Source organism: Trachurus trachurus (genome assembly GCF_905171665.1).
Source record: "Trachurus trachurus genome assembly, chromosome: 1".
NCBI classification, from domain to species: domain Eukaryota; kingdom Metazoa; phylum Chordata; class Actinopteri; order Carangiformes; family Carangidae; genus Trachurus; species Trachurus trachurus.
Genome location: NC_139891.1, coordinates 33,665,691 through 33,680,267, shown reverse-complemented (window position 1 = coordinate 33,680,267; position 14,577 = coordinate 33,665,691). Strand labels below are relative to the sequence as shown.

Here is a 14,577-nt window from a genome sequence, read left to right as displayed (position 1 = left end):
CAAAAGCAATGAAACAAAACACAGGTCATAAATTTGTGAAAGCAATTGAAAATGTACCAGTTAACTTCTACTGTAACTTTTGGTCTTAGTTGAGCTTGTGTGTAAAAGAAGTTAAAACTAAATTTTAAATGTGTTAAATGTATCTATATTGTGTCAAAAAAGTACAACACACAGGCTGACGTTGTGCTAACTGTGTGAAAAGTTTTGAAAAAAGTGTTTTAAGTATTGAAAAACGGGTCATAGCGATTGTAAAAAAAAAAAAACTGTAATGTGTTTGTCTTCCTAACTTTATGAGGTGTCATATCGAGTTCAGCCTCCAGGCGGCGGCAGAGAGAAACTCTGAGGATGAAAACACAGATTTTATTTTGATTGTTTATTATTTGCATCATATCATCACCTCAAAATGATCATATAGGAGTGTTTTTGTGTGTGTGTTTGTGTGTATTGGTCCTTTAAAGTTTCAGACTGACGTGTTTTTCTCTTTGTCTCCTCTTCACGCAGCTAAAGAGCAGTACCACATCCCAGGTGAACATGTGTTTGTTTGTTTGTAAATCTGAATATTTGTGAGTTTGTGCTTCATCTTATCTCTAAATTTGGACTCACACAACTCCATCTGTGTGTGTGTTGTGTGTGTGTGTGTGTGTGTGTGTGTGTGTGTTGTGTGTGTGCGCGTGCAGGCACCGAGGACAGGCGTCAGAGCTATGAGTGTAACAGTAAGCCGGTGTGTCCCGCTAAATGCCGCTGCGAGGCCAACGTGGTCGACTGCTCCAACCTCCGCCTCACCAAGTTCCCCGAGCACCTGCCGTCCTCCACCGAGGAGCTGTGAGACACACACACACACACACACGCACGCACGCACGCACGCACGCACGCACGCACACACACACACACACACACACCAGGGTATCCGCGGGGTCTTGAAAAGTATTAAAAGGTGACAAATCAATTTGGGGAAAATTAAGACCCTTAAAAAGTATGAAACACGACTTTATAAAGTCTTAAATTTCGAAGGTATTTTTTTCAGAATTAGCTGTCCAAGAGTTTGAGTCCTAAAAAACATTGTAAAAGAGTGTGAATTTATTCATTTAAAAAACAAAAACAAAGATGAACTGATACATAAAAAAGAAAAGAAGATTGTTGTTTGTTGTTTTTGGATAAACTTTGCCTTATCCTAGCCTATTTTGAATTCTGTAGCATCATAGTGGTCTATAGTCTTTATCACAAACTAAAACTGTTAAAACGTTAAAAGTGTCACTGATATAAATGGTTACAGCTTGAAGTGGCGGTGAGGTATTGAAAAATATTGAGAAGGTCTTGAAAAAGTCTTAAAGGGATAGTAGCATTTTTTTAAAGTGGGGTTGTAAGATCTACAAATAGCCCCTAAGTACTTTAATTGCAGTAGAAGACTCTCTGCACTCCTCCCGTTAGCAACGCCAGCCCATAATAGCCCTGCCCAGAGATTTACAATATACAGTGTTGTGAATGGACCCAAAGAAACGGCCTATTTTCGGGCTGGAAAAAACTATATTATAGCGAACAATGGAACTGTGTATTTTTTTTCAGGTAAAACCTCTTTTAGGCCGTGAAAATAGGCCGTTTCTTTGGGTCTGTTCACAACAATGTATGTTGTAAATCTCTGGGCAGGGCTATTATGGGCTGGCGTTGCTAACGGGAGGAGTGCAGAGAGTCTTCTACTGCAATTAAAGTACTTAGGGGCTATTTGTAGATCATACAACCCCACTTTAAAAAAAATGATACTATCCCTTTAAAAGGGTATTATATATATACACACACACACACACACACACACACACACACACACACTCATATCCATGTGTGTGGCCTCGTGCTGCTGCATGGCTGCACACACACACTCACTACTGGACAAACACTAATGATGTTGTTTTCCCATGTGGCGGTTGTCATCGTCGTCGTCGTCGTCTCTCAGGCGTCTCAACAACAACGACCTCTCCGTGCTGGAGGCCACCGGTGCGTTCAAGGGCCTGTCGCAGCTCAAGAAAATGTAGGTCGCTCACACACAAAAACCTCCACTCCCTCAGAACAGATGAACTTAAATATGTTTTATTACAGTTTTTTCTCAGTTGGTTTGGCTCATTGTTCTAAACAGAAATTACATTCTCAAAACTTTAAGATCATTTTTGCAAAACAGTCTTACAGTTCAGCACAACACCATAGATCACTTTGCTCTCTCTCAAAAGAGTTCACTCATGTGTCAAAACTAAATTTCTTTCTCATACAAATAGACAGTGCCCCCAAAATGCATCGTCCCTTTTACTGCAAGTTCTATGGAGATACATTTGTGTTTTTATTATTCAATCCAAAAAAAGTTGATTAACAGTAAACACAAAATATATTTTCAATCAAAATAAACTTCACTTCAATCAAAAAAAACCTTTTCAATAAAAAAGAAAGTTGGAAAAAAAATATTTGAGACCCCAAAAAGTGCGTTTGAACCCTTTTTTCTTTGATTGGAAAAAAAAGTGAGTTATTATTTGACTGAAAATCAAAAAAAAAAAAAGAGAGAAAAAGAGAAACATCGCTCGAATGCAATTTTTTTGGGTCTCCCTTTTTTTCTTTGATTGAAATGTTTCTTTTTTCTTTCATTGTTTTTACATTTAAAAAAAATATCTAAAATGAAATCTCTGCAGGTTTGTCAACTTTGTTTTTCTTGTTGGAAAATTAAAAGACATTTGAAATTTGATGAAATGAATGAGAAGTACAATTCTGTTGTGAATAATTGCCAAGTGGTTTGGAGGTTTGTCCATGTTGTTTTGAGAAAAAAAGAGCCAAACCAATGGAGAAAAACTGTAACACACAAAAACAGAAAACAATAAAACTTGTAACGTGTATGAAATCCCCCGTCTTTTTCTCTTGCAGTAACTTGAGCAACAACAAGATCTCGGACATCGAGGACGGAGCGTTCGAGGGAGCGTCCTCGGCGGTGGAGCTTCACCTGACGGCCAATCACCTGGAGTCTGTGAGAGGAAGCATGTTCAGAGGGATGGAGGGGCTGCGCATGCTGTGAGCGTCTCGCCCGACAACCATTATTACATCATCATCACCATCATCATCATCACCATCATCATCACGCTGTCAGAGCAGAGCGAGGAAATAAACGTTAGAGTTATGAGCTCAGGGACGAGACAAAAGGGTTCATCCAACAAAATGCACAAGAGAGAGAAGAAATGATGAAGCAAACAAAAAACAGAGAAGGGGGTTTATCCTCTAATTAGATTTTCAAAATAAAAGATAACTTGCATGGGGGAAAAAGAAAATCTACAGACAGATGTGACTTTCTGCCACTAGAGGTCGCTCCATCAAAACAAAACTAGCAGATGAAGTTAGAAATCAGTGTTCAGTGGAGCAGGAGCAGCTGTGAAGTTTAACTGAAGATTACACTATTAAATACATTTTCTGTTGGTTAAAACATCCAAGCGCAACAACACACCTCATTTTAAAATTTTTAAATTATGCTTTGACCCTTTTGCATTAGTATTATATCATTTTTAAATTATGTCTTGCACTCAAATTATGTAGCACAGTATTTAATGTCTAGGTTGCTCCCTTTTTATTTTATCATATACTTCCTCTTTGTATCCTATATCTATCTATCTATCGTTCTATCTATCGTTCTATCGTTCTATCTATCTATCGTTCTATCTATCTATCTATCTATCTATCTATCTATCTATCTATCTATCTATCTATCTATCTATCTATCTATCTATCTATCTATCTATCTATCTATCTATCTATCTATCTATCTATCTATCGTTCTATCTATCGTTCTATCGTTCTATCTATCTATCTATCTATCTATCTATCTATCTATCTATCTATCTACCTATCTATCTATCGTTCTATCTATCGTTCGATCTATTGTTCTATCTATCTATCGTTCTATCGTTCAAATTTCTATCTATCGTTCTATCTATCTATCGTTCTATCTATCTATCTATCTATCTATCTATCTATCTATCTATCTATCTATCTATCTATCTATCGTTCTATCTATCGTTCTATCTATCTATCTATCTATCTATCTATCGTTCTATCTATCTATCTATCTATCTATCTATCTATCTATCTATCTATCTATCTATCTATCTATCTATCTATCTATCGTTCTATCTATCTATCTATCTATCTATCTATCTATCTATCTATCTATCTATCTATCTATCTATCTATCTATCTATCAACCTTTATTGTCGTCACAGTGAGAAGCCATACGCCTGTTTCTGGAGATTTTAATGAGGAAAAGTTTCATATTTTACTCCAATAATTTATAATGCAGATTTTTCATTGATAAACTCAAAACTGACGTGAAGTTAAAGGCCGTGACGTTACAGTACAGTATCATGTCAACTGAATCTGTGTGTGTATTGTGTGTGTGTATGTGTATATTGTGTGTGTGTGTGTGCAGGATGCTGAGGAACAACCGGATCAGCTGCATCCACAACGGCAGCTTCACCGGTCTGACCAACGTGCGGCTGCTGTCGCTCTACGACAACCAGCTCAGCACCATCCTGCCCGGGGCCTTCGACACGCTGCCCAACCTGTCCACGCTGTGGGTCGCACACACACACACACACACACACACACACACACACACACACACACGCACACACACACGCACGCACGCACGCACGCACGCACGCACGCACGCACGCACGCACGCACGCACGCACGCACGCACGCACGCACGCACGCACGCACGCTGTGGGTCGCACACACACACACACACGCACATACACACACACACACACACACACACACACAGATCAGACTGTTCAGATTGGTTAAAAGTATAAAGTTCACAATAGTAACAATGAATATATTATTATTGATAATGAACAGTTGTAGTCGTATTAAAGGTCCAGTGTGTAAAATGATGGTAAAACTGTGATATGCAAAGTGAAGGTGACCTCCATCTGGTTGGCTGGAAACATGGCGGTACAAGATGGCGACGCTCTGTAAAGCAAGACCCGTGCTATACGTACAGTATGTAGTATATATAAAAGTTTTAAATTATAAGGCTACGAAAACCAAACAAATGTTATTTTATAGCGATTATACACTAATATAATGGGTAGTATATTCAGATTTTGCCAATGAACCTTGTCAATTATTACACACTGGACCTTTAATATCAGTATTAGTATTATTATATTATATTATATTATTATTATCAGCAGCCACCGCTCTGACAGTTACTATACAACGTTTAAGTGGTTTTACTGCAGCGGTGCGAGTCCTGTACTTCCTGTCTGACATCCTTGTTCCCCCAATTCCAATCCGCCCCCTGAAGACTCGAGCCCTGAACCCTCACTGACTAAAGTGACGTCAGCTCTAAGTGACAGAGTGTGAGAGTCTGTGAGGGTCCAGATGCTGTAAACATGAATGGAACAGCACTTACCCACTCTCACGACATGTTACCTTGACAACAAAATGTTTTTAACTCCGCCCTTGGACCGATAAATTTACTGTAATTTCAATAGGCCTACGCACAAGGTGTGCAAGGGAGGCGGACTCAAAACAAAATATTCCTGGATCAGATCTGATCAAATCATCATCAATAATCACAAACTGCACGTTAATACTGACAGTAAACTTTTTCTTTTCTTTTTATGTATTCCTTTTTTTTGGCTCCTGTCCATTAACAATAAAGAGACTGGCGGAGCTCTCTCTGACTACTCATGTTAATTTCTTTTTGTTTTAACACTTGCGTTCCGACGGCATCCCATGTGTTATGGTTTGACTTCACAACGCTATGAACTGTGGGTAATTCCCCTACCCAAAGTCAGCATCGGTGCTGACTTACGGTAAGGGGGCAGTAAGGGCTCATTCACTGACTCACTGACTTGATGATCTGACAATGGAACAGCCCTCACACACTCACGGACTTCCCGTGAACGCGCCTCTAAGGGTGTATTCACACCTGCAGTGTTAGTGCGCACTAAATCTGGTGCGCACTAAATTTGGTCCAGTTTGGGTTGGTGTGAAAGCAAAACGCACTCTAATGCGCACCAAAACTAGTGCGGCCTGAGGAGGTGGTCTCGGTTCGGCTCCAGCCGAACTCTGGTGCGCACTAGTTTAGGTGTGAAAGCAACCGCACTCTGGTGCGAGCCAACTGCCAGGCGAACTCAACAAGTTTGAGCTAAAAGGGCTCCCGTAGTCACTGACAACGGGTTAACGCAGCGGGGAGACCGCCCGGTGCTCCGGTGCTGCGGAGCTCTGTCCCCACAAACGAAGCAGCAGCAGCGGGGCAGCCGGTCAGTGCGTGTCCGCTGAGTCCGCTCAGGTCGGCGGGTCCGTCCCTCGGGTCCGCGGAGCAGCTGATTACCGAGCAGCGGAGGTCCGTGTTTAATGTTTAACCGGGAACTAACGGGACCGAGCTGGGTGAACGCAACCGGAAACCAGCCGGAAGTACCACACAGAGTTATACATGCAAACAATATAGAAATAAATGACCAGAGCTACTAACAACCGGCTCTACTGGAGTCTCCATCATGAAAGTTTTATCAATCAGCGCTTCCAGATTCCAACCGGTAGTCATGGAGACGTGACGTTCTCCAAGTTTGGTCCCGAGTGATAAAAAGCAGGTGTGAACGCAACCGCACTAACTGAAAAATGAAACAATGTATCATTTTAATATTTGGTGCGCACCAGGGTGCGCACTAAACAGGTGTGAATACACCCTAAGTCAGTGAGTCCGTGAGGGGTCGGATTGGAATTGGGCCAACCTGCAGCGCTCCAGGCTCCCAGGAAGTCCCTACAAAATAAAAGCCTTTTCTTTTTTTTTTTTCAAATTCAAATTTATTTATATAGCACCATACCATGCAGAAGCAGTTCAGAGTGCTTTACATAGAGATAGTACAACATATTAAAAAGTAAACAGCAATAGATACTAAGATACACAGAAGTTCATACACACAAAGACATGTAAGGAAATACACAGATAAACAGAAAAGTCTTAAGTTTGGCTTTGAAGGACATAACAACGTCGGAGCATTTCTGGGATTTGTCAGTGAGGCTGCAACCCCCAAAAAAACCCGAACAACTCTCAGATCTGGATCAGCTTCAAGTCCTCCTGGTCCTGACCCCCCTTTTCTAATCTTCATCATGGTCCTCGTCCTCCTCAGGAACCTGCTGGCCAACCCGTTCAGCTGCGACTGCCGTCTGTCCTGGTTCGGGCCGTGGCTCCGCAGCCGCCGCATCGTGACGGGGAACCCTCGCTGCCAGGGCCCCGCCTTCCTCAGGGAGATCCCGCTGCAGGACGTCGCCGTGCCCGACTTCCGCTGCGAGGACGGTGCGTTACACACAACACACCTCATGGAAAACACATGGAAAATGAGAAAAAAATTATTTATCACATCGTGACATCAGCTTCCAGAGCTCTGTTTGGCTTTTTCAGTGTTTCCAGTCTTGGACCTGTTATCTCTGTGTGGTTTAAAAACAAAAACAACATGTTTTTGCGTTGTTCTATGCTACAATTTCTAAGCATGTAAGAGATTATGTCATAGATAAGTTGGAACCACAGACTGCACATCCTTAAATCAGACTTCTGGGGCTGAGAGATGAATAAACAGAGAAACAAACTGGTTAAATGTACAAAATAAGGCCCAACTGTCAAAAAAAACTTCTCCAAAGTATTAACAGTGGGATTAGTGTATTAGTGGAGTGGTTCTCAAACTTTTTTACATCAAGAACCCCGAAAATTGACACAAATTAGAACACAGACCCCCATTGGACAAAATTTTGAAGCAAACACCAGAAATACACAAATATTTGTTCTGAGACTGAACAACGTTACTTTTTTAGTCACTGTATGTTCAAATTAGGGCCAATGGCACACATTTTTGGAAATATTACATAGAAATTTCTGGGGGAAAAAAATGGTACAATTTCTAGAACAAGTGGTAAAAAATTCTCCCCCCCCAAAAAAAAAAAAGTTTAAAATCTTCTAGAAATAAGTGGTAAAATTTCTCCAAAAAAAAGTTAAAAAAAAAAATCTTAATAAAAGTGGTAATAATTTCTTTAAAAAAAGAAAAAGGAAAAATAACAACAATAAAAAAGTGGTAAAAAAAAAAAAACATTATTTAAAAAAAAACTAAAAAGATTCTAATAAAAGTGGTAAAATTTCTAAAAAAAAAAAAAATCTAGAAAAAAGTGGTAACATTTCTAAAGTTCAAAGAAAATCGTAATAAAAGTGGTAATAATTTCTAAAAAAGGACAAATAAATAACAATAAAAAAGTGGTAAAAAAAAACATTATTTAAAAAAAAACTAAAAAGATTCTAATAAAAAGTGGTAAGATTTCTAAAAAAAAAAAAAGGACAAATAAATAATTATAAAAAAGTGGTAAAAAATTCTTTAAAAAAACTAAAAACATTCTAGAAAAAAGTGGTAAATTTTCAAGAAAAAGTTTGAGTTTTTTGAGTTTGACCCCACTTTGAGAACCACTGTATCAGTGTGACAACGTCTCTGTCAGACTGTAGCAGCTGGAAAAGTCCTGGAAAATGATTTCAAGACAAGATGGTGAACCCTGACACACACACACACACACACACACACCTTCAGATATAAACACAACGTCTACTGTGTGAGCGTTAATGTTTCAACATTACAGCTTCTTCACCTCCTCCTCCTCCTCCTCCTCCTCCTCAGGCTCTGTGCTGGACGACAGCAGCTGCTCTCCGGGGCCTCAGTGTCCGAGCCAGTGCACCTGCATGGACACGGTGGTCCGCTGCAGCAACAAGCACCTGCAGGCTCTGCCGCGGGGGCTGCCGCGCAACGTCACCGAGCTGTGAGTCCCACACCACACATTAGATTTCTTTGGTACTTATTACTCTTACTTGAATACATTTCCAAGACAAATATTTTTTACTTTTACTCGAGTTAATTTCTAGGAAGGCTGAAAAGTACTCGTTACTTTCAGGTCTTTTTCTAAAATCCTATTGGACACAAGCTGTGTTTGTCAAAGAAGGAAACCCTAACCCCTAAAAGCAGCACATCAGTGCAGCTGCTTTCAAAGAGTTCATTCTCAGAAACAAGAGTTAAAAGCTCCTTAAATTCATTTAGAAACAATTATAATAATTCATTGATGTGAAAAATAAGAAATTTACTCTTACTCTTACTTTTACTTAAAGTACATTTAAAAGCATGTACTTTTGGATACTTAAGAACCTTTAAAAGCAAGTACTTTTTTACTCTTACTCGAGTAACATGTCGACTGAGCTACTTTTACTTGTAACGGAGTAAATTTTGAGCATTACACTGCAAAAAATCAAATATCTTACAGAGAATATTTGTCTTATTTTCAGTCAAAATGTTATTTCTAGTCGAAACTAATCTCATTATACTTAAAATGAGACTCATCACATTAAAAAGCAGCTTGTTTTTAGACACTTTTTCCTTCTTTCAAGCAGATTTTCACTTTTTCTACTAATTTCAAGTGAAAATGTGTTTGAAACAAGTGAAAATGATCCAAAAACAAGTTAATTTTTACGTAATGAGTCTTATTTTAAGTGGAAAGAAATTAGTTTTGACTAGAAATGAGACATTTTGACAAGAAATAAGACAAATATTCTTGGAAAGATTTTGAGTTTTTGCAGTGTAGTATTTGTACTCTTACTCAAGTACTGGGGTCGAGTACTCTGTCCATCTCTGTACACCGCCATCGCCACGGAGACGATCCTGTCAGCAGATATAAAACACACGGCTTTAAAACAAGAGAGTAAATCATCTCATCAGTGGCGTTTATCTCCGGCTGTAATTATGTGTCTGAGTTTTAAAAAAAAACGGATCAAACTCTATTTATAGTCGCGTTTTGTTCTGAAACATTCTGGTTCTTCAGTGTGATAAACGTTTGTCTCTCTCTCTCCGTCCTCCTCCTCCTCCTCTTCCTCTTCCTCCTCCTCCTCCTCCTCCTCCTCCTCCTCCTCCTCCTCCTCTCAGGTATCTGGATGGAAACCAGTTCACCAGCGTCCCCAAGGAGCTGGCCACCTTCAGATACCTGCAGCTGGTGTAAGAAACAAACCGTCCGCTCACACAATCTCTCTGAATCTTATAGTGGGGTCGGATGCATGTGTAATTGTTCTTCTCCTTTTAATTCTGAATCCATTCATACATACCTCATATGTTAAATTTGGTTAATCTAATCAAAAGTTGTAGCAGTTTACATATTTTGCGGCGCCCCCTAGAGGGCTTTTTTTTTTTATCTGTGTGTTTGACACTCGGACTCAAATTGTTCTATAGACCCTAAACTTCAACTTAGAAGTGAAAACCAAACTTTAACACCAATTTGAAATGACTGAGCCTTAAACGACCCCACTATTATTATTGTTGCACAAAGAGTTCCTCCTCGTCTGACGTCGAGCTGCAACGTCATATTTTTCTTTTGTTAAACCTTCAACTTCAGGACAATTTAACAACAGAAACAGAAACATGGAGTGGTTTTATTGGCCGAGTCAGTCTTAACAACCTCCAATCTGTCTATTCATGTAGATGATACTGTGTATTATCTATAGAGGATCAGACTGAGGGTGAAAACAGGAAGTGAAGCTGCATTAGTCCACAGAAAACGAAATAACACAACCGAAATACACAAATATAACGCAAATAAGCAAATTGTACAGTTATAAACAGATAAAACAGACACAACACAGATAAAAACTAAAATATAAGTGCGTGCTTTGTGATGTAGAAAACAAAGTGCCAAGAGTCTGGATTTAGAGTTTGGGGGCATTTTTGATATTGTAAGGTGATATTACTTAATTTAATATTTTGAGGGAGCATGGTAATTAAATATCTGATTCCTTTAAGACCCATTACAAGGCAAGGCAAGGCAATTTTATTTGTATAGCCCGTTTTTACAAACAGCTTGTCTCAAAGGGCTTTACATCGCATCGTAACAACATCCTCTGTCCTTAGACCCACAAGGCGTATGAAAAATAACAACTTCACTGAACTGTTTGATCGTCAGTCTCTGAAGTTTTCATCCTACAATTTATGTTAAAATCTCATTTCACATCTGGACATCTGATGTTTTATTTCATTTTATTTAATTTCTATCAACTTATGGAGGTACATTTGTGTCTTTGTTAATCAATCTCCAAAAATTTCACTTCAATCAAAAAAGATATTTTCAATCAAAACAAAAAACCCTAACCCTATCAAAGAAAAAAAGGGTTTGAATGCAAAAAAGAATAATTGAGACCCAAAAAATTGCATTCTAACACTTTTTCTTCTTTGATTGAAAATGTTTTTTTTCTTTTATTGAGGTGAGTTATTATTTGATTGAAAATATATATTTTTTTGGATTAAAGTCATCATGTATTTGGGTCGTATTATTCAATCAAAAAAAAGTTGATTTATTTTTCAATCGAAGGGTTCAAACGTACTTTTTTGGGTCTCAAATATTTTTTTTGCATTCAAAAGGTTTTTTTTGATTGAAGTGAAGTTTATTTTGATTGAAAACATCTTTTTTTTACGATCAACTTTTTTTTTTGGATTGAATAATAAAGACACAAATGTATCTCCATAGAAACTCTGAATATTTATAATATTAAATGAAGCATCAGACACAAACCGCTCTGTGTCTGTAGTTATGAGTGGATCCAGCAGGGGGAGCTGTGGACTGTGTAGTCAGATCATTCCTATAGGCTTCATACAGTACAGTGTGTTCATGTAATAACACACAATAACACACACACACACACACACAGCTACACACAGACACACACAAACATATGATCACACACACACACACAGTCTTTCTCATGTGATCAGTGCTGAGCCGTGTGTGTGTGTACGCTGCTCTAATGTGAAACTGTGCATCTCTGTGTGTGTGTGTTTAATGGAGAGGAAGAGATTGCAGTTTGTGTTATTTAGAGTGTGTACTTTACTGTACTGTGTGTGTGTGTGTTTGTGCATATGTTGTGTGTGTGTGTGTAGGTTTTGATTAGAATTGACTTTTGCCTCTGCAGAGATCTGAGCAACAATAAAATCAGCTCGCTGTCCGACGACTCCTTCTCCAACATGAGCCAGCTGACCACACTGTGAGTCCACGCACACACACACACACACACACACACACACACACACACATACAGACACACACACACACACACACACACACACAAATACAGTGCAGTTCAATTCTGTGATTGATTTCTCGTCAATATAAAGAAACTATGAAACCCTGCGAACAAGAGCTACAATTAAACCGGGGTCAGAAGGTCACGCTGGTGAAGTTACTGTGGCGTCATATCGACACACACACACACACACACAGATTCACGTGTCGAATTATTTGTTTTTTAACCCTTTATGAGTGCGTTTGTGTTCTTGTTTGCATTGTGTGTTTAATCTGAAGTTGTGTTATGTTACACTGCAAAAACTCAAAATCTTACCAAGAATATTTGTCCTATTTCCAGTCAAAACAAATCTCATTTTACCTTTAAAAAAAGACTCACCACATAAAAAGTAGCTTGTTTTTAGACACTTTTTACATTTCAAGCATATTTTCACTTGAAATAAGTAGAAAAATCTGATAGTGGAGCAAGTTTTTCTTCCTTATTACAAGCACAAAAAACTTGCTTTCACTGGCAGATTTTTCTATTTATTTCAAGTGAAAATTTGTTTGAAACAAGTGAAAATGATTCAAAAACAAGTTCTTTTTTAGGTGATGAGTCTTATTTTAAGTGAAAAGAGATTAGTTTTGACTAGAAATGAGACATTTTGACAAAAAATATGACAAATATTCATGGAAAGATTTTGAGTTTTTACAGTGTATGATGTGTTGTTGTGTTTTTTTTTCTCTCGTGTTGCAGCATCCTCAGCTACAACTCACTGCGCTGTATCCCTCCTCTGGCGCTGGGTGGCCTGCGCTCCCTGAGGCTGCTGTGAGCTCACACACACACACACACACACACACACACACACACACACACACACACTGATATACACACATATACACACACACATGTCAGCGTCCTTCCTGTTGCTTCATTACAACGAGCCTCCGTGTGTTTTAAGGCGGTATATCAACGTATAAACGTCGGCTCGCTGCCTCTCACACTCTCGAGTCTTTTCTTTTTTTTTATTCTTTTCTTTTTTTACAGTTTGACCATGTTTGACCCTCGTCTGCCTTTCATCTTTCAGCTCTCTCCATGGCAACGACATCTCGGAGCTGCAGCAGGGCATCTTCAGCGACGTGGCCTCGCTGTCTCACCTGTAAGCACTCAAACACAAATGCGGTTCAACTTCACATGCACAGCGACGTCGTCGGTACTGTAGCTACATAACAAAACGACGGCACCAGCTGAGTGTGACGGACGGCCGGGTCCGTCCTCTGTGACAGAATGAGGTCTGTGTGTGTGTGCGTGTGTGTGTGTGTGTGTGTGTGTGTGTGTGTGTGTGATAGATACATGTTCATCCTGCTAACCCTTTATGGCTGCAGTCAGATAGAGTCCAGTTCACAGAGAATGGATGGTTTAAAGTGGCCGTCTGCTGGATTGAATTAGCTGCAAAGATCCATCGTTTCCCATGGCGCTATCGATCCGCGCGTGTGTGTGTGTGTGCGTGTGTGTGTGTGTGTGTGTGTGTGTGTGTGTGTGTGTGTGTGTGTGTGTGTGTGTGTGTCTGCATATACAGTATAATCATCTTCAGTCGAGCGTGACCCATGTGAGTCAATGTTAGGATCTACAGTAAGTGTGGAGGGAGGAGAGAGATGGAGATGGATGGAAGAAGGGATGATGGAGGAGGAGGAGGAGGAGGAGGACGGATGGAAGTGAAGATGAAGGGAGGAAGGAGTTTTATTTTTGTCCGGTGAAACATGACATCATCTCTGAAATAACATCCTCACGACTCGTCAGTCAGTGTATCTGGATGGAAGACGTGACCTTCCTCCTCTGCACAGGTGTGTGATGAAAAACGTTAGCTACGTAGCAATAGCAAAATGTACAGTCGGCTCCTTTAAGATCAGATAAAATAAACTTTTATTGATCCCACATCAGATAAGTCACTTGTTAACAAGTTATAACAATAGTAGAAAGTATATAAATGGGCTAATTAACTCTGTAATTTTGGGATAGTTCAACATTTTGTCAAATGGGCCCATTGCTACAGTATAATCCCTATAGTCATAGCAGTAGGTTCGTTACCTTTAATTGTCGGTGCAAGCTATTTTCAGAACGGCGGAGCAGAGCCGTGAGCTGCTCAGAGCTACACTACGGAGGCTCATGGGATTTCTTGGTTTCCCTCATCAAACTCATCAAATACACAATCCAACAACTCCACAACGCTCTGGTGGACAAGTTGTGACCTGCACATTCACCACGCTATGAGATAATAACACAACGTTACCAGACAGAGTTGTTTTAGAGGGAAATACAGAGACTGCTTGATGAAAAACTGTCCCTGAAGGCAACGCGCATCAGTGGTTTTGCATGAATTTACCTCTAAAACAACTCTGTCTGGTAACGTTGTGTTATTATCTCATAGCGTGGTGAATGTGCAGGTCACAACTTGTCCACCAGAGCGTTTTGGAGTT

The 14,577-nt window shown here is 39.6% G+C and overlaps 1 protein-coding gene across 1 annotated transcript in view; it reads left to right on the top strand.

Annotated features, from left to right (window-relative positions):
- LOC310988354 (slit homolog 1 protein-like) overlaps positions 1-14,577 on the top strand; it is a gene marked incomplete at both ends in the record, with an annotated part of 117,545 nt that overhangs the window by 71,442 nt on the left and 31,526 nt on the right. The window contains 11 exons of the mRNA XM_083974911.1: positions 502-525; positions 678-822; positions 1,949-2,023; positions 2,899-3,042; positions 4,448-4,591; positions 7,167-7,333; positions 8,691-8,829; positions 9,981-10,049; positions 12,011-12,082; positions 12,857-12,928; positions 13,188-13,259. Of these exons, the coding sequence (XP_083831037.1) occupies positions 502-525; positions 678-822; positions 1,949-2,023; positions 2,899-3,042; positions 4,448-4,591; positions 7,167-7,333; positions 8,691-8,829; positions 9,981-10,049; positions 12,011-12,082; positions 12,857-12,928; positions 13,188-13,259 (1,123 nt within the window). The remainder of the gene's footprint in view (positions 1-501; positions 526-677; positions 823-1,948; positions 2,024-2,898; positions 3,043-4,447; positions 4,592-7,166; positions 7,334-8,690; positions 8,830-9,980; positions 10,050-12,010; positions 12,083-12,856; positions 12,929-13,187; positions 13,260-14,577) is intronic.